Source organism: Cannabis sativa, chromosome 1 (assembly GCF_029168945.1).
Source record: "Cannabis sativa cultivar Pink pepper isolate KNU-18-1 chromosome 1, ASM2916894v1, whole genome shotgun sequence".
Classification (NCBI taxonomy): domain Eukaryota; kingdom Viridiplantae; phylum Streptophyta; class Magnoliopsida; order Rosales; family Cannabaceae; genus Cannabis; species Cannabis sativa.
In genome coordinates this window covers 744,511-770,654 of record NC_083601.1, presented here as the reverse complement: position 1 = coordinate 770,654, position 26,144 = coordinate 744,511, and the positions used below count along the sequence as shown (strand labels likewise).

The 26,144-nt window shown below is 31.1% G+C and overlaps 2 protein-coding genes and 1 long non-coding RNA gene across 3 annotated transcripts; 1 reads left to right on the top strand and 2 right to left on the bottom strand.

Annotated features, from left to right (window-relative positions):
* Positions 1-2,494: 2,494 nt before the first annotated feature.
* On the bottom strand, positions 2,495-5,025 carry LOC115704831 (serine/threonine-protein kinase AtPK2/AtPK19). The gene is made up of 6 exons (XM_030632041.2): positions 4,272-5,025; positions 4,001-4,083; positions 3,544-3,664; positions 3,269-3,445; positions 3,010-3,117; positions 2,495-2,879 (listed from the first exon to the last, which is right to left on the bottom strand). Exons 1-6 carry the CDS (start codon positions 4,665-4,667, stop codon positions 2,619-2,621), a joined length of 1,146 nt encoding a protein of 381 aa, XP_030487901.2. The 5' UTR covers positions 4,668-5,025; the 3' UTR covers positions 2,495-2,618.
* Positions 5,026-5,044: 19 nt separating this feature from the next.
* On the top strand, positions 5,045-14,018 carry LOC133029994 (uncharacterized). The gene is made up of 4 exons (XR_009683923.1): positions 5,045-5,334; positions 7,139-7,219; positions 12,804-12,951; positions 13,439-14,018. It is a non-coding gene; the product is annotated as an uncharacterized LOC133029994 (long non-coding RNA).
* An 8,119-nt stretch (positions 14,019-22,137) lies between these two features.
* Positions 22,138-24,628, bottom strand: LOC115708280 (methylesterase 17). The gene is made up of 4 exons (XM_030636508.2): positions 24,183-24,628; positions 23,923-24,063; positions 22,839-22,973; positions 22,138-22,514 (listed from the first exon to the last, which is right to left on the bottom strand). The coding sequence occupies exons 1-4, from the start codon at positions 24,426-24,428 to the stop codon at positions 22,233-22,235; spliced, it is 804 nt and encodes a 267-aa protein (XP_030492368.2). The 5' UTR covers positions 24,429-24,628; the 3' UTR covers positions 22,138-22,232.
* Positions 24,629-26,144: the final 1,516 nt, after the last annotated feature.

Below are 26,144 nucleotides of genomic sequence, written 5' to 3'. Positions count from 1 at the left end.
ACAGAGTCCAAAATGATATTCACCCTAAATTTTACTACCTATAAAATGTTCTCCACAAGATGCTATTTTCCAAAACGTCCTTGCAAAGTCTGCTACTTATGAAAATATTTATATTTTTTTGGATAATTTTATTGGACACTCAATTTTGGCATTTGTATTAGGAATGTATATTGCAGCTTATTTTTTTATTCATTTTATTGGACCCTGAGGGAGTATGCTGCCAAATGAGATACTCTTCAGACGGAGACAAAAGGAGAGGAATGGTGAGGATGACATTAACAACTTCCTTTGGGAAATAGTGGGAGAGGCAGGGAAGATTCTAGGTCATGTTATTATTTATGAAGTGTGCAACCTGGGTTGGAGGATCACAATGGGTGGTCACAAACATAGTATTTGGGATCCAGTAATCATGCACAGGGTCAGTTTTTTTTTGTCGTTTCCAATCTTTTATATAAGACCATGTTTCAACAAATCCTTTCCCCAGTTAATGCTACGCTACACTAGAGAAGGGGCACGCGCAACAGTACTGTCAAGGAAAGAAGAGTGAGGATGATATCTAGTTGCAAGAACTTTAGCCACAAGAGAGTTTGGATGTTTCAACAGTCTTCAAGCTTGCTTAGCAAGCATAGCTTAGTTGAAGTAAAACAATTAATATTTAGGGAGGCATATTGATAAACTTGTATATAATTTTCTTTTTACATAATTAATATATATATAAATCTATAAAAACAAAACATTTAGGGAGGGTTGTATAAAATCATAAGAATAATATTGGATTAAACTAATTCTTAGATTAATTATAGAATCAAAATCATAATTAGAGTTTCATCTACAATATAACAACTAAGAAAATTAGTCATGTAGAGCAGAAAATATATGGGTCGTGCTTTTTGACACAACACGAGTTTAGGAGGCACGAGCACAACTTAATATGAAAAAATATAGGTTTAACATGACACGTCATGTTGCTGCAAATTGGCATGATGTTATACAAAAAATATAGGCATTCACACGACATGAGAAATCTAAAAACACAACACGTAAGTACAAATAGACTAATCCAAGAGCACAACACATTAAAAATTCTTATAATACTAATAATGATAATAATAACAATAATAATAGTAATAGTAATAATAATAACAATGCATATGTATTTACTTATAAATATTCAAATTTTAATTATTTTCAGTAGTTTCGTATATAATTATACATAAAGTATTGTTGAAAAATTATATAAAAAAACATACATTTTAGTGATTAACTCATTAATTATATAAAAAAAAATAGAAAAGTGAAGCCCGAGTACTACCCGTATAAGAAAATGGGCAGACCTATTTATGAAAACCGAGTCAGTCCGAGTAAAACATGACATGAAAATGTACCTTTTTAAAGTATTGGCACGACATAGTACAATACGACCTATATTTTCGGGTCAACACGACACAACTATATTATTACGGATATTTTAAAATATGGATCAGACTAATACGACTCACGTATTTAGAATTATAATTAATGTGATGTCATTTATCATCTTAATATATTACTTAAAATATACACAATCAGAAGAAAGTAAAAAAGAAAGAATTAAAACAATTTAAAACTCTTCAATGCTACTTCAATTTGCTTTATTGGTCGATCGAAATCATATCTCTTTTCAAATTTTCTTTTTCTCAGTCTCTCCTCCCTTTATTCTGGTTGTTCATAGGCATGTTATATGTCCAAAATTGACTGTGAGTCGAAGTAGAGTTAAAAACATGTTTTATTTATTTATTTATTATTTTCATCACCATTTTTCTCGTTTTTTTATTATGAGTTTTTTATAAATTAATTTAACTATTTTTTTTTTTTTCATTTGCACTTAACCTTTCAAAAATTTAAATTTTGTAAGTGAAAAATTGTTTCCATATATGTGATTGGTTGTAGTGTGATTTAATGTTTTTAAGTTTTAAAGAATTGAATATGTAATTGGTTAAGAATCTCAAAATAAAAAAAGTACATAAGAAAATAATTAGAGAGTTTTTAAATTTTATGATTTGAAAACATAAAAATAGTATTTTCATTTATTAGCCTAAATTAACTCAAAATAATATTCAAATATTATTTTTAAAAACACTCAACCAATCAAGAATTCTTATGTGGACCCCATTATTTGAATTTTCAAAAACATAAAACAGTTTAATCTTTTATTCTTTTTTTTTTTTAAAAAAAAGGATTTAATATTTTATTCTTTATTATTATTTTCTTAAATTTCCTCCCAAATATTTTTATTTAAAAAAAAATTAACAGTTTAATCTTTTAGTATAAAAACTCATTAAAATGTGTAGTTTCCCCTTGATATTAATATAGCTATATTGTGTGGCAGATATTGAGATATACCAACAAGATCTCACTATTATTTTTTGAATTATATCATATCATAATGTTCATAGAATTGGAAATTTTTTTTACATGAAAACATTAAACATTTACATTTTTCACATGTTCCATGTATAGCCACGAGAGCCAGTTTTTCCTCAATATATCTTTCTATCATATTAAAAAATACACCTTACGTAATTACCAATTACATACATACTTCTTTGTTGTCCAATATATAATTAATTTGCTAATTATTAAAATTCCTTAAAAGGGTTGTCTTGACCACTACTGAATTTCGGGGTAGAAGCTGGTGATTCTACCAATGCCATTTTAGTGTAACGCTTCTCAAAGTTAGCCACACAACAATCTCCATCAACTTTGGGAAGAAAACTTGGCTTAATTTCTCTGCACTCCAATTTCTTCCAATTGATTGTCTTGAACCACTTGTGCCTTTTTATGTCATTACCCCCATTTGGTCCACTTCCAAGACGCATTCTTGGATCTTTTTTAAGGAGCTGATATAAAAAAACATACCCACAAAACAAAATAAATATAAGTAACATCAATTATTGTCATATCAAAAGTCACATGTATAAATTTATATAATTGTATATAGTTTGAGTTTACTTGATATAATTTACTTACTCCTTTCAATAATGAATGTGCTTCACTTGACAAAAATGCAGGCAGCTTGATCTTCTCTTTCACTATTTTTTGGTGGATTTTATATTTGTTTCCACCAGTAAATGGAGGCTGCAACAACAAATTAATTAATTTAGATTAGATAAGTGAGTAGAATAACATGTTTTAAACTTATTGGTAAAATTAACAAAACAGTATTAGATTTGGACGTAATTAATTACACAGTAATTTCCAAACACGAAATATGAAGAAAGTTAGGTACCTGTCCAGTGAGCATTTCAAAAAGGAGAATTCCGACACTCCACCAATCTGCAGCCTTGTCATGATCTCGTCCCTGAACAATCTCCGGCGCCATGTATTCGTCGGTTCCACAAAAAGTATTTGATCTTCCTGTGTTCTCATCAAATTGTTTTGCCATGCCAAAATCAGTCACCATTACCTAAAAACAGAACACATATATAAATGTAAAGTGATTAGTAATTAGAATATATAACCAAAAGTAGTAACAGAGGATCACACAATATTAATATTAATTACATGGCCTTCAGAATCAAGAAGAATGTTATGAGGCTTTAAATCTCTATGCATTATCCCATTTTCGTGGAGATAAGAAATAGCAGAAACGATCTCAGCAGTATAAACACGCGCCAAATCCTCTCTGCAAGGAAGAAAATTATAATGTATAATGTTAAAATTAAACACATAAATAGTACTTACAGCTAATTTATTAAGTTGAAAATCACAATATATAGAAGTAATTAAGGGAATATTGTTTGTTTAGTGCAATTAATATTATGAATTGTTTGTCCTTCAATCAACTTTAATATCCTATCTTTTTTTTTTTTTTTTTTTTTAAGTTAGTGCAATTTTAATAATATAGAAAACTTAAAAAAATAATTAAATTTTTAAAAATATCATTTCTTTTTTCTTTTCTAAAACACTAAAGATAGTAAAATAATATATTGTTTAGAAATATAAAAATAGCTGTGTGTACCTAAATAAGCCTTCGCGATGAAGCTGATAGTCAAGATCGCCTCCATTAATGAAATCGAGCACAAAGTACAGTCTATACTTGTTCTGACATAATATAAGATTAAGATATTAGTTTTGGTGCTACAATATCCATATATAGTAACTACAGTCTAATTAAATCAACTCTTTCACCTATCTATATTCTATTCTTAAAATATATCTCGTAGTGATATTAAGCACCACAAGTGAAGTGGCTTTTAATATTTTTTTATATTTTAATTATAATTTAGTACCTGAAAAGAGTATTTGAGTTGCACAATGAAGGGATGATTCAGTTTGGCAAGTATTTGTCTCTCAGATATCATGTACTGAGCATCATTTTCATCCGAAGCCTTATCCTTACGCATGACTTTCATGGCATATACTTCACAAGTACCAATCTTTCTCACTTGATAAACTTTTCCATAAGACCCTTGCCCAACAACCTTAAGAATTTCAAAATCTTCAATTCCCACACTTTGATGATCATGATCATAATTATTATTAGAATATTCATGTGTACAGTCATCATCCTCTAATAAGGTCAGATTTTGAAGGTCATAGATTGAGTCCGGAAGAGGACCAAATGTATCAGAAAAGTCTTCATCAATATTATAAAACTTCTTCTCAATAGGGTTCACTATCACCATATCGTTTTTGCTCTGGAAAATAATCTTTGAATGAAAAATTAATTGGAGGGGTCTGAACACACGTTAAGAAAAAATAAGAGAGTAACACATATTTATAAGTGTTATGAGATAGCCTAATTCTAATAGGAATATAAGTATAGACGTGATTAATTATAATATCTACAACAAATTACCCATTTCACAACAGAAGATTATAGCATTTTTCAAAAAGTATTATAATTATCTAAGACTTAATAAAACCGGTAAATTAGGATTTTTAAAAAGGATAGGCGTGCCTAAAAAATTTTAAGCGGCAACTTAAAAAAATAAATGTGATATTTTCTCGTAAGCAGTAAATTAAATTCTCATTCTATTCTTTTGATTCTAATATCCCAGCTTTCCCATTTCGTCTCTCTCGCACTATTTCTCTTAGCAGCACCACATTTGTGATCTCTCTCTCTCACTCACACACACAATTCCTATTACAAAAAGGGGCGGCGACGACAAGAGGCAGCGGCAATAAAAGAAAAACTACATTGTTTAGGTATGATTTTAAGTGTTTATTATAAGATTTTCGTGACAAATATTTTTTTTTCACGTTATTTGATAAGATTTGGGTCTCTCCAATCACGAACACATTATTCCTAGTGACGTTATTGGCCCTACGATAGCAAAGTTCGTCAAACAGGTATTTCATCATTCTAATTATTATTATTTTGTTCTTGTAATCAAATGAATAATTTTTTTAATATTTGAATTTTTCAATACAATTAAAGTTATTAGGGTTTTGTTTGTCAAGATTTGTGGTTTATTTTAGAATCTCATGTTTATGATTGTTTTATTGATTTAATTAGGTGTTTAGATAAGCTGAAATGTCGATTGAGTGGGAAGCCCATAATTGATCTAGAAAAATAGAAATTTGATTGTCTTTTTTCTCAAGGTTTGCCTTTTTTTTTTTTGTTATTTTCTTTTTTTGTAATCAAGGGGTCAATGAATTAAAAAACGATTATATAGTCTGTTTTGTCTTTGGGTTTTTGTTGGTGAATGTACTAAATCTTCTCTGATAAGAAAAAATTAGCTTTGCTAAGTGTTGGCACTTACAACTTTTAAGGAAGTTATATGAAGACCCTCATTTGTAATTTTGTTCAATTGGAATGCTTTACACATATATCCAATTGGGTCTTGAGACTATCTTATAAAGATGTAATATATCAAATTGGTCTATCTATGTTAGTACAAATCATAGAGTTTTTTTTTTTTAAATTAGATTCATTATTATTGGTAAGTTTAATAAAGGGTGGGTTTATAATTTATTTTCTAGTTTTGGAACTGTATTTGCAGTTATATATCTACAGAGGCATTTGTAAGTGGTTTCTTGCTGTAAAATTGGGACAATTTATTTGACTTCTTTTTCAAATTTATTTATACTTTTTCAAAGCATGTATATTGTACTAACAAAATGAAACTAACTTGCTTTTTCTTTTAGATGGCTATGAATGAAATTCTTACTTTCTCACAATATGTATATAATAGTGATTAAAGACTAAAGATTTTATTCTCCTATGTATAAAAAATATCTTGATGAAATACTCACGTAAGTTTTGAATTTTATTGTATTGATTTTAGTTGACTTAATTTCCAATTTTTAATGTTAAAAAAATCATTGTTCAACAAAGGGGCTGCAAGAGGTGAAGATTATTTTTACTGCTATTAATTTTCGGATTATTTTTTCATGGAAAATTATCTTTTTTAATTGTATTATAGATGCGAGTTCTTTTTTCAACTAAAAAAAAGTAAAAGATGAGATAAATTGGAAATAATTAATGCTTATTTAGGTGTTGTTTGGTAACATTTTTGTTTTCTAATTTTTTAATCACAAAATGAAAGTAAAATTTTTGTTTTTAAAAATTTTGTTTTTGAAAAACAAAAATGCTTTCTATAACGACTTTTGTTTTTCAATTTTAAAAATAAAAAATAAAAGTGCGTTCTGTAAAGTTCATTTTCATTTTCATTTTTTGATTTTTTTTACGTCGGGTCTAGGTTCGGAGTCAGATTTGGGTTCAAGTCAGAGGCTGGGTTCAACGCCAGAACCGTGGGGGGATTTGGGTCTGAGTCATGATCGAAGTCCAAGATATTGATTAAGAAAAAAAAAAAACTGTTTAAAAAAATATTGAAAGTGATTTTTTTTAAAAAAAAAAAAAATTGATTCTCAATTAAAAAATTGAAAAGTATAAACAATTTTATAGACCATGTTTTTGAAAAATATTTTTATTTTTTCAATTTTAAAAACAGAAAACTGATTAAAAAAGTGTTACCAAACGACACCTTAGTTTTATGGTTTTGAGCTAGTTTCTCATTTTCTCTACCGTGGTAGAGTCAAGTCTTACGGACTGAGTTCTTATATTGAATTTAGGACTAATCCTGAAAGTACAACCATGTATATATTTTTAGAAGGATTTTTATGCTTATGAATCTTTTCTATTTTAATACAGGAGCTGCAAAACTCGAAGACTATAACTTCAATTGGTGATCTGAACAATGCTCATAAAGAAACAGTCATGGATAGCCCTATTGTGAGTGTAATTTTTTCTTCATCTTATAACTCTCATTATTATATGGTAGATAATTTAAGGTTGGATGGTTTTTTGCAAGTAAATTGATAGTTGAGGGAGTTTTGCCGCAAATTACCCTTAAATTTTTTGTTTTTATTTTAATTTTTATTTTGTAAAATATGGCCACGTAGGATAATTTTTATTGACCTGTCATTGCCACGTGGGCAAAATTAGGACTTAACGAGGCTAAATAGACGACACCTTAAAAATGTAAACGAAACAGTACTTTGGAAGGTTTTCCCACCAAAATATGAAGTTGGATGGTTTTTTACAAGTAAATTGATAGTTGAGGGGGTTTTGTCGCAAATTACTCTATTTTGTTAAATGATCAAATGAATATTATATTTTCTAAAATGGTAAAAATATGACCTTTAGTTCAATTTTCAACAACTTTATTTTTTGATATAACTAACCTTAAGATAATTTCTGAAGATACAAAAAATGTAACTAGTTTTACCATAACATCTCTAGATCGAATTATTTAAATTTTATTTTGACAAAAAATCAGTTCAGAATCCTATTTATACAATTTTGGAAAATACATGGTCCATTTTTTCATTTAACAAAATAGAGTTCAAAATGATATTTACTCTAAATTTTACTACCTACCAAATGCTCTCCACAAGATGTTATTTTCCAAAACGTCCTTGTAAAGTCTGCTACTTATGAAAATATTTATATTTTTTTGAATAATTTTATTGGATACTCTATTTTGGCATTTGTATTAGGAATGTATATTGCCGCATATTTTTTTTATTCACTTTTTTATGAGAACAATATCTCCTTTGTTTGGACAATAGGGATAAGTTTTCTCTTTTATTCTTTTTGTTTCTCTCTACATATATAGTAAAGTTAAGGAAGCAACTTTGAAATTAGAGTCGCATACGCGGGAGTTGTATCTCGAGTTATTCCGATAAATTTTGAGGACAAAATTTCTATAAGGAAGGATGGTTGTAATATCCTGATAAGCCTAATAGTAAATATTTAGGGTTTATATATATTATGGGATAATCAAGTAATAAGTAAGATTATGATCCTACTTATCTATTTCAGTATAAATTTTAATTTTATTATAAGTGGATAAATAAGCGTACTTTATTAATTACGAAGAATTATATGGCATGTGTGAATATAATATGAGCTATTTATGGAATAAAAATATTTTTAAGTTTGGCGACCTTGGTGACTCAATTAGGAGCCAAAGATGTCATCACATGTTTAATTAGTAGTTTTGATGGGAATATTATGATAAGTTGATAGTATAAATATTAGGGTTATTAAAAGTATGTTGGGGATAGTGTCCTAGAAATAGAGTTTTTTAGTGATTAAGAAATAATAAGATAATTATTATTAATAAAATTTTATTAATAATATATTAATATTATTATTAATATATATTATTAATATTATTATTATTAATAATAAAATTTATTTTTTAAACTTTATTAGTATATATATTAAGTTTTTATTTTTAAAACATAAACAAAAAAATAAACAAAACTCTCTTTTTTGGTGCGACGAAACCTTTTGTGATTTCGTTTTAAGTTGAAAATGATTGGTTTTATATATTGACTTTGCGATTTAGAGTAGTTATGGGGATTATGACTTCATAAAACTATTTTTAAGTACTTATGGGACTAGTTTCGATGTTTACTTGTTGAATATGAGGTGATTTTGAGTTAGAAATTGAGTTTGAAACTTTTAAAATCTTAAGTCTGAGCTTTAATGGTGTTTTCCGTTTAAGGATACGATTTTAATTTTTCTCATGTAAGGACTGTTGTATCTATAGCATTTATGTGCCCTAAGAAGTTTGGAATGATTTGGATAGATTTCAGTGGTATTTTGGAGAGTCCCAAACTTGGAACTTTCGTTCCTGTAGAAAACGGTCTGTCGTTTGGGAGAAAATGACTAGCTGTTTTCTGTCAAGAAACCTAGAGAAAACAGTAGGTCATTTGTGTTGGTGTTTTTGAAGCCCAATTTTCGTATTTTTTTTTGGAATTGAAAGTAGGGATACCCTAGTGACCTATAGGGGACCCTTGGAAGTAAACTTTTGGACCTGAAATAGGGATAGATTACTTGGTAAACTGTTGTTTTATTGTTATGACAGAAGACCCGAGATCGTCGATCGTTCTCCAAACAGGTCGACCAACATACCTGAACCGAAACTTGAGGTAAGAAAAGTATAATGTACCACATGGCATGATAGGTTTCGTAATTGTTAATTGTTTGATTAGGCAATAACAATGTGAATGTGATATACGAGTTCACCTGATTAGGTGAGGAAATATATTAGTGCCAGACTATGGCACAGGTTTGCCTGACTAGGCAATGTGATATATGACTTCACCTGATTAGATGATGTGATATATGGATTCTAGGCTATGGCATGGGCTTGCTTGATTAGGCAATATGATTTATGGATATCGGTATTCAGGTTGTTCCTATGAGGCAACCGTGATAAAGTCATGACTCTAAACTGAAACCATTGTTAGGTTTCTTCTTGTCGGTGATCCTAGTTAGGTAGCGGCAGTGACACATGGGTGTCAGGTTGTGGCACAGACTCACCTATTTAGGTGATGCGATACATTGGTGTCAGGTTGTGGCATAGGCTCACCTGTTTAGGTGATATGATACATTTGTAATGACTGCATGTTAAAATATAGATTAGTAAAGGCAATTAGCATTAATTATTGACATTTTTATAATTATTTATTATTTTATTATGTTGTGGGTCCCATTTTTAGAAATGGGCACCAGAGTTATAATTTCTCTATTCTGGAGATTTTATTAAACTCTATGAATATTATTTATATTAAATATGAATTATGCAATTTTTTATGATTTTTGCTCGGTAACAACGGAAAATGCAATGGATGGTCGTTAAAGTCACATGGGTAAGTTTAGAACCTATTTCTTAGCAGGACAAACTTTTGAGATATTACGAATATTGGGTTTAAGTGGGGTTATAGTTTTGGACCATTTTACCCCTAGACTTATTATTACTTAAGTTACAAGTAAGAGGGGTATTTTTGGTATTTCACACTTGAGGATTAGGTGGCTGTTTGAGAGCTTGACAGCTGCCCAATTATTAGTTTTCAGCATAATTGGAATTAATGGGTTAGTTAATTAAGAAGAAAATCCAAAAAAATCAAGAAAACTATAGAAATTTCTCTTTCTCTCTCCCTTTTGCTCGACCACCATAAGAACCGGCAGAAATCAGCCCTAACCCTCATTATTTTCTAGAATTCAACAAAAAATTAAGGTGTTTCCAGGTGGAGGTAAGCCCTAGCACCTCAATCTTTTAGTTATTCAAGCTTTAAGTTTAGTTCTAGCATGCAGTTTTGTGAATCAATGGCTGTTAGGGTTAGAATTATTTGTAGTCTAGTTTCTAGGTTCAGTTTGAGTTGAAATTGAGTTCTTGATGCTAGTTTTGATGTGTTATGTGGTGAATGAACAATCAAACTTGGGTCATTAATGACATTTTTGGATTTTGTGTATGTTTCTTGCTGTTATTGCTTTGAAAATATTATTTGAGGTTTGTACATGTGTTCTGGAAGTTTTGGTGATGTTTGAACACGAATTGGACAAGTTTTGAACTTGTTTGGGTTACCTAGTGCAAACCGGCTAATCGTATCAGGGGTAGGTTTCCCGAATAGTTTGATTTGTGGTTCGTGTTATTTTCAAAGCCTTAGATGGTTATTTCCTTGATAATTAGGGTATTTTTATAATAATTACCAATAACAGAACTGTTAATTAGTAGTGAGTTTGGGTTCTCGGATTAGGGTTTTGACATGTCACTTACCTGTTTACATAAATATGACTTAGGGCATCCATCTAGCACAAGGTTTTCCGTTCAAGTCGGCCGACTCACTTGAATTTAGAAACAAGGTAAGAATAGCATAGAACATGTTATATATGTGATTGTATATATGTGATATATGTTGGGTTTTGTGCCCTAAATAAAATTCATTTCAATATAATCAGATTTACTTATTAATAAAGATCATAAATAACATTTAATGTTTCATGGTTCACATGATTTATTTCATGATTATATATACATAATGTATGAATTCTATTTAAGTCCAGAAATATGAATTTGTTAATGATTATAGTGTTGTCAGCACAGTGGAATATAATCTTAGTTATATGTTCGAAAGTTTATTCCCTGATTTGTCAGTTCACTGGATTTAGACTGACATGATAATCAGCGATAGGTATTCTTACACCTTGGATAAGTGTTATGTCCTTTCAAGGGCATTGGCAAAGTTTACCAGTATCAGATGTATGGAGTATACATCGGAAGGGACCGATATTGAACTTTGATTACATATATTAAAATTTACCGTAATATCTATTCAATTCAATATCACCCGTTGATCCTAGATCAAATGATCTTAATCCTGATATGTTTAGGTTCGATCTCAAGAGTATTATACATGTTCTTTGATTTGTTAGTTAAGCCTACTTTTGGGTCAGGGTGATACGTACATTTTGGGAACATGATAGTATAATTGAGTGGGAGCGCTAACATAAATATAGAGTCTATAACTTCTATAGGAATTTAGAAGTGAAACGATGATATCCTTCGAGCTTGGCTAAACAGAGATAAATGGTGGAGATCTCATTTCACTTCGCTGAAATATCATTTATACGGAGCTAAGTGTTTTAAGGATAAAATACATTGAAGGTGTAACGGTAACTTAGTGCCTATTCAATGTAGATCATGTATTAGAGGGTCATTGATCAAATTAGGATTATAACAATGGATAACTAATAGCGTATCTATATCGTGGAATATATGGAGCGTTCTATATGACTGAGAGTGCAATTTCAAGTTCTAAGTGTGGATTCAATAAGGAATTAATAAGTTAGGGAATTTACTTTGTAAATTCGGTTCGACTTATTGGAAGCTCGGTTTATATAGGCACATGGTCCCCATACTAGTTGAGACCATACTGCTTGTAAGACTCAGTTAATTGATTTTGATTAATCAATTATAATTCTAAAGTTAGACTATGTCTAGTTTATGAATTTTCACTAAGCAAGGGCAAAATTATGAAGAAAAGAGATTCTAGGTTTATTTGTTAATTAAGAGACTTTATATGTCTAATTAATAAATATATTAAATGACAATATTATTTAATAATTAATTTTAGTTATTAAATAATTGGAATTGACATTTAAATGGTTGAATTTGAAAATTGGCGTTTTTGAGAAAATGAGATGCAGAAATGATAAAACAGTAAAATTGCATAAAGTAAGGCCCATTATCCAAAGCCCATGGCCGACCACTCTTATAGACTTTTATCATTTAATTTTTTATTATTTTTATGCCAAATAATTCTAACTTAAACCTAGGTGGTTACCTATAAATAGGTAGTGTTGGCTTCGGGAAAAAGATGATGCATCTCATTCCTTTAGAGAAAATCTTCTAGCTGCCACCTTCTCTCTTCTTTTCTTCTTCAATTTCGATATCCTTGAGTGATAGAGTAGTGCCCACACACATCAAGTGGTATCTCAATCATAGTGTGTAAGACTGTAGGAGATTCCAAACAACAAGAAGGAGAATCAGCATCAAAGGAAGGAGAGAACGAGATCCACATTCAGATCTTGATTATGTTCTACTACAGAAAGGAATCAAGGGCTAGAGATCTGAACGGAAGGAGTCATTATATTCCGCTGCAACCAATGTAAGGTTTTCTAAACTTTATATGTGTTTATTTCATTGTTTTAGAATTCATATTAGGATGTTAATGAAACATACATGGTAGTAAATTTAGATCCTGGTAAAATATTTCCAACAATATATGCATGCTTAATATGATTCGTATACTACCAACACTAGTACTGTAGCAGTACTGAGTGCATTGGTATAGCGTACAATGTTTAAAGAGTACAGTACAGTATTACCAACACTAGTACGGGCGGGTACGAAGTTTATGTGGTATAACACTTTGTGGTACTCAGGGTACAGGATAAATCCTACCAACACTCGTACAGTAGCGGTACGTAGTGCATGTGGTACAGTGGTAGTACCCTAGTAAAGAATATTCTTACTTATCAGATAAGCTTTGTGGATAGGTGTATGAGCGCCTAGATACATGTTGATAATATATCATTTGTTATATGCTTTTCTTACTGAGTTTGTTGACTCACAGTTGCTACTTTCATGTGTAGGTAAAGGAAAGGCGAATGCTGAACATGAGTGAGCTCTGAGCTTGGATGGTGATTGTACATGTCGAGGCGACGCGACCTAGAGTGTTCAATCGCAGGACATCTTGGATTGTATTTTATAGTCCATGTGCGACAAGTTTATAAATGTATTTTGATAATGTTTGTAAAAGATTAAATACAAGATCCCAATTTATGTAGATAAATATATAAAAGTTTATAAAGTTTAATAATTTAAATCAAAAGTTATAATTTAGCACGATTTTCAAGAAAAATCATTTGATTAGCAAATGTGCTACGTTAATTAGAAAATCACTGCAGCGCCTAAGTATTAGGGTGTTACAACATTGGTGCTAGATTAGGGCACATGCTCTTCTGATTAGGCGATGCGATATATTGGTACCAGTTTGTTGCACGAGCTCACCTTATTAGGTGATGAGGTCAGATGATGTATGGTGTCAGGTTATGACACGGGCTTGCCTAATTAGGTAAAGCAATATATGATTACTTCTTATCGCCACGTATACGATCGATTATACTACATACTCTTTGGAACATACATTGTTTGATTATTTTATGATAGTAAGATGGATAATTAATTATTACATGTATTTCTTTTATTATTTTTCTTGCTGAGTCCTTATGATTCACTGGTGCTTTGTGGTGCAGCTAAGGGTAAAGAAAAGCTAGAGGAGCTATTAGGTGATGGTCTTCTCTAGCAATGTATATATTGACCTTACCAGCGTGTGTGTCGAGTTACCATGAGTTGTTTTGGGCAATATCTGCTTGACTTGCTGTTGTACATAGTCTTGTTATAAAATTTTTATAACAGGGATCCCTAGAACACAATTTTAGTGTCGTTATGATGTCCATTTTTAGTGTTTTATTTTGGTGAAGTTTTTAATATTCACATATTTTAAAAATTAATTTATCTATTAGTACTAAACTAGTTTATAAAATCACACACGTGACGTCCATATAGATTAGGGCGTTACACCAAGTACCTTTGGGCAGTCACTTAAAACAGGATGTCATTTGGGTTGAATGGGCGTACAATCTCTATTTGAAAGGTCAAGATGTGTGGTCTCTTGAACTGAATCCAATGTTAGTTGGTATTGGAGGAAGCTCTTAAGACTTAGAGATGTATTTGTTAGATAAATTAACAATTAACCCAAGATCTATTTGTATATAACATAGAACACAATAGTAGTATATGATAATTGAGTATGTGTACCTGATTGATCCATAGCAATTATCTCAGTTTGATCCACAACAGTTACTCCAATTTGATAGTGCAATACTATCAACTAAGTCTTCCTCCCTAGATCTCTAAATCAGAAGCAGTTTATTTTATCTGATTATCAAAAGGTATACAATTGTGATGAGATAATATGTATTTATAGAGTTAGGGAGGGGACTTAGCTACAAAACCCTAGTTGGGCTGGGCCTGCTCATCAAAGGCTTCAGTCAACTAGAAAAGCCCACACTTCTGCTTCACCTAGACTTTACTCACAGATGCTAAGCCCATTAACAATTGATCACCAACAACATGGGCTAACACAGCAAAGAACTATCCAATCAACCCAAGTTTTAATAAAACCAATAAAATTTAATGTAAGCCCAAATAAAAGTCTAACATTCTCCCACTTGGGCTACATTGATTTTAATACATATATATTATATATCAAAAATAATTTTGTTTGAAAACGACTCATGGGTTGAACAACAAGAAAACATTTGTGGCCACTTTAAAAAATGATAGTTCTCTGATAGCATCTCAACATACCGGTCCAATTTAACCTTTGATAATGAACTATGACAATCATATTGTTTTTAAGTCAACAAAAGACATTCATAATCACAAATACCAAAGTATTAAATCGACATGGTCAATAAGTCTAGTAGTGTGGTAAGGAATTATGTTCAACATGTGATCAATTTAAAATAACATAATATCCTTATCAGTCCTCAATTTCACTAATACCGTGATGCTTAATAAATAAGCCAGTGAAATTAAACATACACCACTTAAAATAAGTAAGTGTCACTAAACTTGCTTAAAGAATTAAGCCAACAACATATCATTGTCAATAAGCAAATAAATTTAAAAGACAATGATCACAACAATATGAACCACATGCTTTCAATTCAATCATTCTCGAGAATATAACAAAACATAATTGAAAACATATCCATTCAATAATAAAAAATATTGAAACATAAAATGTAGTTCATAACTTTATTCAGAAAATTATAAATAATAATTTCTAAAAACAAACAGAAAACAAAACTCCCACTAACCCAAAAGATCAAAAGATTCTAAAATGCCCATATTAACAACATGTTTATTAAACAGCACGGCACTTAACCCTTTGGTTAGAGGATCTTCTAACATCGACTCGGTCTTGCAATTTTCAATGACAATGTCTCCTTTCTTGACCAAGTCTCTGACAGAGAGATACTTTATTTCCATATGTTTAGAAGCACTACTAATCTTGTTATTCTTTGAAAAGAAAACAGCAGCATTATTATCACAATAGATTAGCATAGGTGTGGAAATAGAATCAACCACTCGTATCTCCGAAATAAAATTCTTCAGCCACAAAGCTTGCAAAGATGCCCCATAACATGCAACAAACTCAGCATACATAGTAGATGATGTGATCAAAGTCTGTTTGACACTCTTCCAAGAAATAGCAGCACATGCCAAGGTGAAAATATAGCCAGAAGTTGACTTTAAATCATCTACACAACCACCAAAATCTGAATCTGAATAACCAACAACTCGAAGATTGTCAACATGCTTATACACAAGCATAAAACTCTTCGTTCTTTGCAAATATCTCAAAACTTTCTTGGCTGCAACCCAATGATCATGACCAGGATCAGATAAATATACATTTACTACGAAAGCTATGTCAGGTCGAGTGCAAACCTGAGCATACATCAAACTCCCTACTACACTTGCATAAGGGATGTTCTTCATTGCTCCTCTTTCCAAGTCGTTCTTAGGACATTGCTGCTTAGTGAACTTGTCCCCTTTCAGAATAAGAACAGAACCGGCTTTACATAAATCCATGTTGAACCTTTTGAGCACACGATTAATGTAAGCTTCTTGAGATAAGCCAAGAACTTTTCGATTCCTGTCACGATGGATCTCAATCCCCAAAACATAGGATGCCTCTCCAAGATCTTTCATATCAAAATTGGAAGACAGAAAATTTTTGGTCTCATTTAGTAGTGACAAATCACTGCTGGCAAGTAAAATGTCATCTACATAAAGAACAAGAAAAATATAACGACTCCCACTGATCTTCATATAAATACACTGATCAAACTTGTTCTCTACGAAACCAAACGATGTCACAACCTTGTCAAACTTCAAGTACCACTAGCGAGATGCCTGTTTGAGACCATAAATGGATCGTTTCAACTTGCAAACTAAGTGTTCTTTTCCTTTCTCCTTGTAGCCTTCAGGTTGAGACATATAGACTTCCTCATTCAATTCTCCATAAAGCAAACGGTTTTAACATCCATTTGATGCAATTCTAAATCAAAATGCGCAACTAAGGCCATAATAATTCTGAATGAATCTTTAGTGGAAACAGGTGAGAAAGTTTCAGTGTAATCAATACCTTCTCTTTGAGTAAAGCCTTTAGCCACTAAACGCGCTTTAAACCTTTCAATCTGTCCCTTTTTATCCCTTTTAGCCTTTAAAATCCACTTACAACCTATTGGTTTAAAACCATCAGGTAATAAAACTAGGTCCCATACACCATTTTTCTTCATGGAGTCGATCTCATCATCCGTAGCTGCTAACCATTTTGAAGATTGTGGACTATTAAGTGCTTCACTAAAAGTGACAGGATCCACAAAATGATCAATATCATATTCTCCTTCTCCAAGATAAACAAAATTATCATGACACTTTGTTGACTTCTTTTGTCTCTGAGATCTTCTTAGAGGAGGTACTTCTGGAATAACTTCTCTTTGTTGATCATTGTTTTGAATAACATCTTCCACAACTGGAATTTCTTCAATAACAGGATTCTCATTAACAATAGGAGCTTCATCATTAACAAGCCCTTCATCAATAATAGGACCTTCATCATCTTCGATATCGGGAGCAATGTATTCATCAACAATGGGAGCATTACCAACTGGAGTAGGATGGAGACTACTATTATCATCTCTTGAAAATGACATAGGAATACAAATTCCTTTAGAGGACTCCCCATTTCAAGAGATGTTGAAGGAATTTTTTCAGCAACATCAAATTCCAGACATTTAGCGACCGAGATTCAACAATTCGCGTACCACGAGTGGGACAAGAAAAAAGCGATAGCCTTTTGAGCGCATTGGATAACCAATGAAATAACAGTGATTTGTTCTCGGATCTAACTTTTTCAAATTAGGATCATAAATCTTTACTTCAGCTGGACAACCCCATACACGAAGATGATTTAGACTAGGCTTCCGCCCAGTCCACAACTCAAAAGGGGTTTTGGGAACAGATTTACTGGGAACACGATTTAAAATATAAGTTGCAGTCATAAGTGCTTCACCCCATAAAAACTCTGAAAGATTTGTTCTACTCATCATACTTCTAACCATATCCATGAGAGTGCGATTTCTTCTTTCAGCAACGCCATTTTGCTCAGGTGAACCAGGCATAGTGTATTGAGCAACTATACCATTTTCTTGTAAGTACTCTGAAAAAAGCCCCATGTGTTGTCCAGATTCTGTATAACGACCATAATATTCTCCTCCACGATCAGAATGAACAACTTTGATGACTCTTCCTAATTGTTTCTCAACCTCATTTCGAAAAAATTTGAGTTTATCAAGGGCGTCAGATTTTTCTTTAATTAAATAGGTGAATCCATAACGAGAAAAATCATCAATAAAAGTGATAAAATACTTATTTCTGCACAACGTGGTGGAATAAGGACCACTGATGTCCGTGTGGATAATTTCCAATAAAGATTGACTGCGATTTGCAGTCTTCTTTCTTGTTTTAGTCAATTTTCCACGAGTACAATCAACACAAGTATCCCAATCAGAAGCATCAAAAGGAGGAAGTACTTCAGATTTTAATTAAACGATCAACCCTTTCTCTGGAAATATGACCCAATCTTTTATGCCATAACAATAAGGATGTTTCCTTAATATGAGGTCTTTTACCCACAGTATTCACAACATTAAAAGAGGAATCTAAAGGAGCCAATGACAACTTGTAAAGACTATCAGAATAAAAGCAATTTCCAATAATTCGAGAGTCAAGCATAATGTCAACATTATCATTTGCAAAATGAAAAGAATATCCTTGTTTAACCAAAAGCGGAAGCGAAACTAAATTCCTTTTAAAAGTAGGAACATAAAAGGTATTGTTCAAAATAATCTTAACAGTAGACTGTAATTCAAGAATAAATGTTCCAACATAGATAACGTCAACTCCAACATCATTGCCCACTTTAAGCTTGGACTCCCTCTCACTTGGCTTCCTGAGATCCCTTAGCCCCTGTAAGGAAGCAGAAACATGAACAGTAGCACCACTGTCTAACCACCAAGAATCAATAGGAACGTCAACTAGATTAGATTCAAAACAAACACATGCTAATGGATTACCTGATTGTGCTTGCTTCTTTTCTGACCAAGTCTTAAATTTGTGACAGTCCGTTCTCCGATGCCCCAATTTTTCACAAAAGTAACACTTCACATTAGAGTATTTGGACTTTCCATTGTTATTCTTCTGTTTATTCTTATGCTCCTTACCATTACCATTCTGTTTAGTAGCACCATCATTTTTATTCTTGAATTTTCCTTTTCCTTTGTTGGGCTTGAGGTGAGAAACATAGTTAGCAGATTCATTCTTCTCACTTTTAAGCTTGCTTTCTTCAGCTACACACTAAGAAATTAGGTCGCTGATAGTCCATGTTTGATTGTAAGTGTTGTAGGTTGTCTTGATAAGGCTGAAAGAGGCAGGAAGAGCATGAAGAGCTCGATGAATAATGAAAGAGTCAGGAAGAGGAATATTATGATCTTTCAACTTGGACTGAACATTCACTAATTTCAGAATAAAATCTCGCACTCCTTTTAATTCATCATACTTAATGGTTGTCATTTCATCCATAAGATGTCCAGCTTCAGCGTTTTCACCAGTGTCGTATAATTTTTCTACAGCATTGAAAAACTCTTTGGCATTTGTAGTGTCTGGCAAACCACTCAATAGATGTTCAAGAATGGATCTTTTCATAGTAAGAAGACTAAGACGACTTGACTTTTCCCATTGTGCATGATGAGTTCTCTCGGCGGTACATCGGAATCGCAAGATCGGCGAGTTTTTCTTCTCGTAGGCACAAGTCCAAATCCATTATGCCTAAAGTAAATTCCACATCTCGTTTCCATGTCTTGTAGTTGGAAGCATTCAAAATATGGGTGGAAGCATTATTGTTGTTCACAGAAAAGGAGACTGAAAAATTCAAAAATTAAAACTTGAATAAGCAATATGAGCAATGTATTAGAAAATATTGTAGAATCAACTGGTCATTATAAACTCCCCTTTGTGGTGAGAATATAACACACACATGATCTACCTTCATGAAGTTAACAACAAAGAAAAAAATACATATCATTTAATAATTTTATTACCTTTGGGCAAATAAATTTCTTAAAAATATGTATTAATTCAAGCAAAAAATAATAATAAATTTATATATTTAAATTATTACCTTTGGGCAAATAATTAAAATATATACATTTAATATTAACTCACTTCATGGAATGTGAACTAATATATGTAAATACTACCTTTGGGCAAGTAATTACACATATAGTCAACCAAAAATATAATATTTTCTTCAACATGTGAAATTTGGTGATAAAACAATCATTAAAAATTAATAATTTTCAACCAAATTTCTAAAAGAGATATATAATTGCTTTTATTATAACTTTAGAACAACAAATAATCAAAAGATTTGAATATAAGAAAATTGGTGGAGACTACATAGTCAAAATAAATTAAATAAGGGAGTGACTATGTCATATGGAACGAGAAGAAACTCAAAAAATTTTCTATGATCGACAAATTTCGAAAAATTATCAAAAAATATTTTTAATAATTTTTTAACTACATAATTATCATTAAAATAATAATAATTATTAAACGGAGTCAAAAAATTAATTAAAAATCATAGAAAAAATCAGAAATTTAATTTTAAGCACGCTGAAAAAAAAAAACGAAATTCCAGGAGCCCTCACGCGCCCCCACGCGCCGCCTGCGCGAGTGGGCGTTGCTGGCTGGACTCCTTCTCCTTCCTCCAGCGGGTCCTGTGAAACGGGTCACGCGACCCGGTTGCCCAGTCGGGTCTGGCGTGAAAAACCGGCGAAAAACCGACGGAAAAATTCGAGAAATAGATGGTTTTGCTCGGGATTGAATTTCTAGTCAATCTATATCTCTAATTTCGGCTATTAATTGCTAAAAAAAATAGATCTGAAGGAAAGCTATCCAAAAATAAAGAACATAAAAAAAAAATTGATTTGGAATATCAATCTTAATCAAAAAACAAAATTAATCATTTAAGAACATTCATAAACAATTAATAATGAGATATCTATAATCAATTTTAGATTAAAAACAATAAAATCAAAATACACAAATTATAATTTCATATTATAATCATATAAACCCTAAAATTTTAAAGTTAAAATTCTCTTAATATACACAATGATTTCATGCATATAATATATCAATAGAACGAGAATTTAATAATAAACAAACCCCCTAAAATTTTAAGATTTAAAAACAAAAAAATCAACATAAAATAATAACGAAATTAATATGAAATTATGGATAATTAACATATACAAATTAATTATACTAATTATAGGTTCTAAATCATATACAATAGGCAATCTAATACCAAGTACCTTTGGGCAGTCACTTAAAACAGGATGTCATTTGGGTTGAATGGGCGTACAATCTCTATTTGAAAGGTCAAGATGTGTGGTCTCTTGAACTGAATCCAATGTTAGTTGGTATTGGAGGAAGCTCTTAAGACTTAGAGATGTATTCTCTCAGGAAGATATATTGCAAGTCGGTTGTAATGGCAATTTTAAGATTGGACAGGTTTACAACAAGCTCATAAATGGATCTCGGTATGAGTTCTTGAAAGCAACTTGGTGTAAGCTTTCAACCCCGAAATATAGATTCATTATATGGTAAGCATTACATACCAACCTTCTTACAAGATTATAGAAACACATCCCTATTACCACAAATGTGTGTCTGGTGTGTGAGTGAGACATTTTTTTTTTTTTTTGATTCAAGCGTTTATATATTACATCATGTTTTACTCTTGGAGAGTGTTACAACATATTAAGAGTGTACTTGGGAGTCTTTGGCCTAACTCTTTTGAGGATTTTCGGAATTGGCTTGGTTTAAAGAGACCAGAAAGACTCATTTTTGATAGTCTCTATGTTGTGTTAGCATGTACATTTTATGATATTTAGCTAATTACAAATTGTGTATTTCTGAAAAAAGTGCATAACATCAAGTTGTGTAGGTAGTAACTTTAAAGAGAATCTAAAAATTAGGCTAAAGATTCTATTGGAGAAAAAATTATCTAATCTTGATAGAATTATTCTTAAAAAATATAAAAGAGATGTAATTGTTTTGGTGGGGTGTTCTATTTGTAATTCACTTAATTTGATTAATAGAAATTTTATTTATTATAATTAAAAAAAGCATTATAATAGATTAATCATGTTTCATAAATTATATAAAAATAGATCTTAATTAGCTAATATATCCAACGGAAGCTGCAGCTTTGAGAAGCAAGCCAAAGAGTAGAAATGGGTTTGAGAAATTTGGGCAGTGATCACTATCCAAAGCATACACATCCAACGGTCTCCATCTCTTGATCATAGCTTCTTGTTGCTCTGGTTTCACCACTCTATCCTGCAGTGTTTTGATGTAGACACGTGGCACCTTGTCCACGTCATTACTCTCAGTGAACTTGGCCGACTGTATTGCTAGGATGGGCCCTGGTCTCTGAAGCATGGAAGCTAACGTGCAATCCTGAAATATAAAACACAAGAAAAATGAAAAAGAAACTTATATATATAGAAAAAAATAATTAAAAATCATAGTAAAAGAGTGTTGCAGAATGAATGAAATGACATTGTGGGGTTTTGATGATAATTTGTTTAAAGAATAAAAAAGACATACGATAAATAAAAGAGCCATGCTCAATAATTATACAATTGAGGGCTGTCACGCAATCTACATAATTTACATGAACCATTAATTATTTTTCAATTCTAATATATATATATTTTTTTATTTATGTGTCAGTTAATACGGAATCTTATCTATATTAAATTATAAATGTAGTGAAATTACCTCTTGAGGGCTCATGTGGTATGAAATTTTGCGTTGAAACTCTTTCTTGATAATTGCACTAGTTGGAGGCTTATCATTTCCAAGCCCAAATCCCAAGTCATACACATCTCCAAATTCAGATAAATCTGGTGCGCCCTGTTTTCACCACAAAGATATTAAAAAGAAAAGAAAGAAAGCCAGAATTTTCATGTCCAAGAAATAAATAAAGAAATATTTGAATCATTGGGTTAATTTATACTTTAAATAAACACTGTTGACTCAACAGTAGTCATCTCTCAATGATTGAAGGTACAACACATAGCGAAAAAACACTGTTTTTCTTGGTGAGCCTAGTAAATGTGAGTATGAATAATAAAGTGATCTTAGTTATTTCTTATTGACAAGACAAAGCTTTTGTGTTGATTTGGATAACAAAAACATGCCGACAATGGAAGCCAAAAAATTATTGAAAAGATGATTGAATAAATTAAGAAAGGGGGACCAAATTAAAAAGTAACTAATTATTTTCGTAATTATGTGCCTAGTTTTTTTTTTAAAGAAGAGAGGTCAATTCAATTCAAATGACCAAAAGGCCTAATCCATCTATCTCCATTCTTCATGGAGATTTTAAAATTATCTTCTTATTAATAAAATAATAAAACCCAAATACCTTAACTCCACCATGAGATTTTACTAATTGGATGACACTATGTTTAGTGTGATTTTTATTTATTTTTTTAAAAAAAACAATGCTACTCATTAGTGCTCTCCTCTTAGCTACAAAAAGCCTAAATCTAAACAAATAAATAAATAAATCTATAGTTAACCATAACAAAATCGTGAAATGCTTTTTTTTTTTTTTTCCAATATGATAAACTATTTTGTTTTTTTTTTAAAAAAAAAAACTCTTCCACATATTTGAGTAAGTGGGTAAGCAATATTCAACCCCGACTGGTAAATTTCTTCTGAAATAAGCACCTAGTAATCTCTCTACAATTCCAAATTACCCTATGATCTTACCAATTCAAATCAAACAACAAGATAAGCAAAAACAACATTAAAAACAGAGTAAGTTGAAGAAAGAATGAAAGAAAAAAAGCTTTACATCTTTGATATCTTGATCAGTACAAAACCCAAGTTTGAGCATCGTTGCAGCTAAATACACAGCCAAACCAATTTTCTTTGCAAACTTATGAGTTGCCCAAGTTACACTAATTCCTCCGGCACTATGTCCCACCAATATAACCTGAAATATATATATAGATATACATATTACAATATATATAATCATATAATAAAATGGAGATGTCACAACAAACTAATTATAAATATAATATATTAGGATTGAGCTATATATATATGTACCTGCTCATCTTCTGGCAAAGTTGACATGAAGTTGAATAAGGGCTCATTGTAATCGTCGAAAGTGAAGACGGAATCGGCATCGGACTTGTCTATACCGGCGGATTTGAGGTCAATACAGGAGACTTTATAGCCGGAATTTTCCATTAGGCACCGGATTTTGTACCAACACCAACTCCCTCCACTTATACCATGGACCAAAACAAAGTGTGCCTTCAATGGTGCTGCTACTACTCCGGATTCTGGCATATTTTCTTCTTCTATCTTTTCTTTCTTAACTTTTTTCTACCTTCACTTGTCCACACATATATATATATATATCTTATATACATATATATATATACACGTACATATACATACATATATATATATGCGTTTCGAAGTTGGAATTAGTCTTAGTGAGTCATGATTTTTTTGCTCCTCTCACTAATTTGGCATTATTCTGAGATGGGATAATTACTATATGGGCTCACGTCCATCATAAGCACATTGAACACCCTTTTCACAAACTCAGCCAATCAGCTCCTTGGTCAAACCTTTGAAAGTCAACCCTCACTACCACTGGACATGAGATAAGGGTGATTTATTATTATTATTTTCCCACTTAAGCGTTTCGTTTCAAATCACGCGTTAGACATGCTGTGTAAAACAGACACTGTAACACTTTAAACATAAATTACTAAAACTGACGTTATATGACTCTAATCAATTTCTTGTTTTTATACAAATAAGAATATCAAAGAATACATCATCCAAACCTCATACATGTTGTTCGTATGTATATATTTATAATTTATAATATGTAGAGAGTCCCAACAGTGAGAAAGTTTTGAAAATATTATAAAATTTATATATATCCTTGGAAATGGAGATTTGTCTCTCTATTTAATTAGTAGCATTATTAAATTTGTTATATATATTGCAGAGCAAATTGATTTTAAATTTGGTTTGTCCATCGGAAATTTTGCGTTTATTTGGGTTGATATGTTCAATCAAATATATATGTATATATATATTTTCTATATGCAGGCGAACATTTCATTTTCATCATGATCAATTCAAATTAATAAAGTATTATTAATTAGTTGGAAATAATTCTAGTGATTTATAATTATATCTTGTTTTAGTGGTAATAAGGTCTCCTAAATTAAATATTCAATAAAACAAAAAAAAAAAAAAAGGAAAAAAATGCTTGCTTAGTCTACCTATATTACTATGTATTCATTAGTATTAAAAGAATATTATATTATTAATTTGAGTTTATAAAATTAATTAGTTATTATGAGTCATTATTTAGAACTCGATTGGGGATTGATATGCATATATAGAACTGCAGCTGCTTGGAGTATCAGAACAAAAAAAGCTTATTAAGAGGTGAGGTGGGTCACATTAATATGGGACAATGGCATATAGTCTCCATGATTTAATTCAGGAGATTCTTCTTTTCAATGAAATAATTAAATAAATAAATATATGATAAAATAATCGTAATTCAGAAACAGTGAAAATGATTAGCAGGGCAAGAATTTTTTTAATAAAATTATTATTATTATCATTGGAAAAAAGGTAATAAACTGGTCTCTTGCATTTGGAATTGAGCTTTTGGATAATGACAAGTATTATAACATACATGCATATGCATATAAAGATGCACAAACAGCCAGCTAATTCTCAAATATTCCTAGCTAGTTTAGATATAGTAAATTGTATTTTATTCAACTACCTATAAGCCATTTTTATATCATTAAACTTGGAATTGAAAAATTAAAACCTCTTGGTATTATTAGGTATAGATAAGATTTCAGGTGAGGTGTAGCTTTCCTAGATGTGAATATTTTCTACTTCAATTTACTTAATAATAGACTCCTCATCGACTATATATAGATTTATTGATTTTTCAAGTTTCTAGCCAAATTAATTTTGAAATAGTTACTTGTATAAGTAATATTGCTATACAGATTAAGT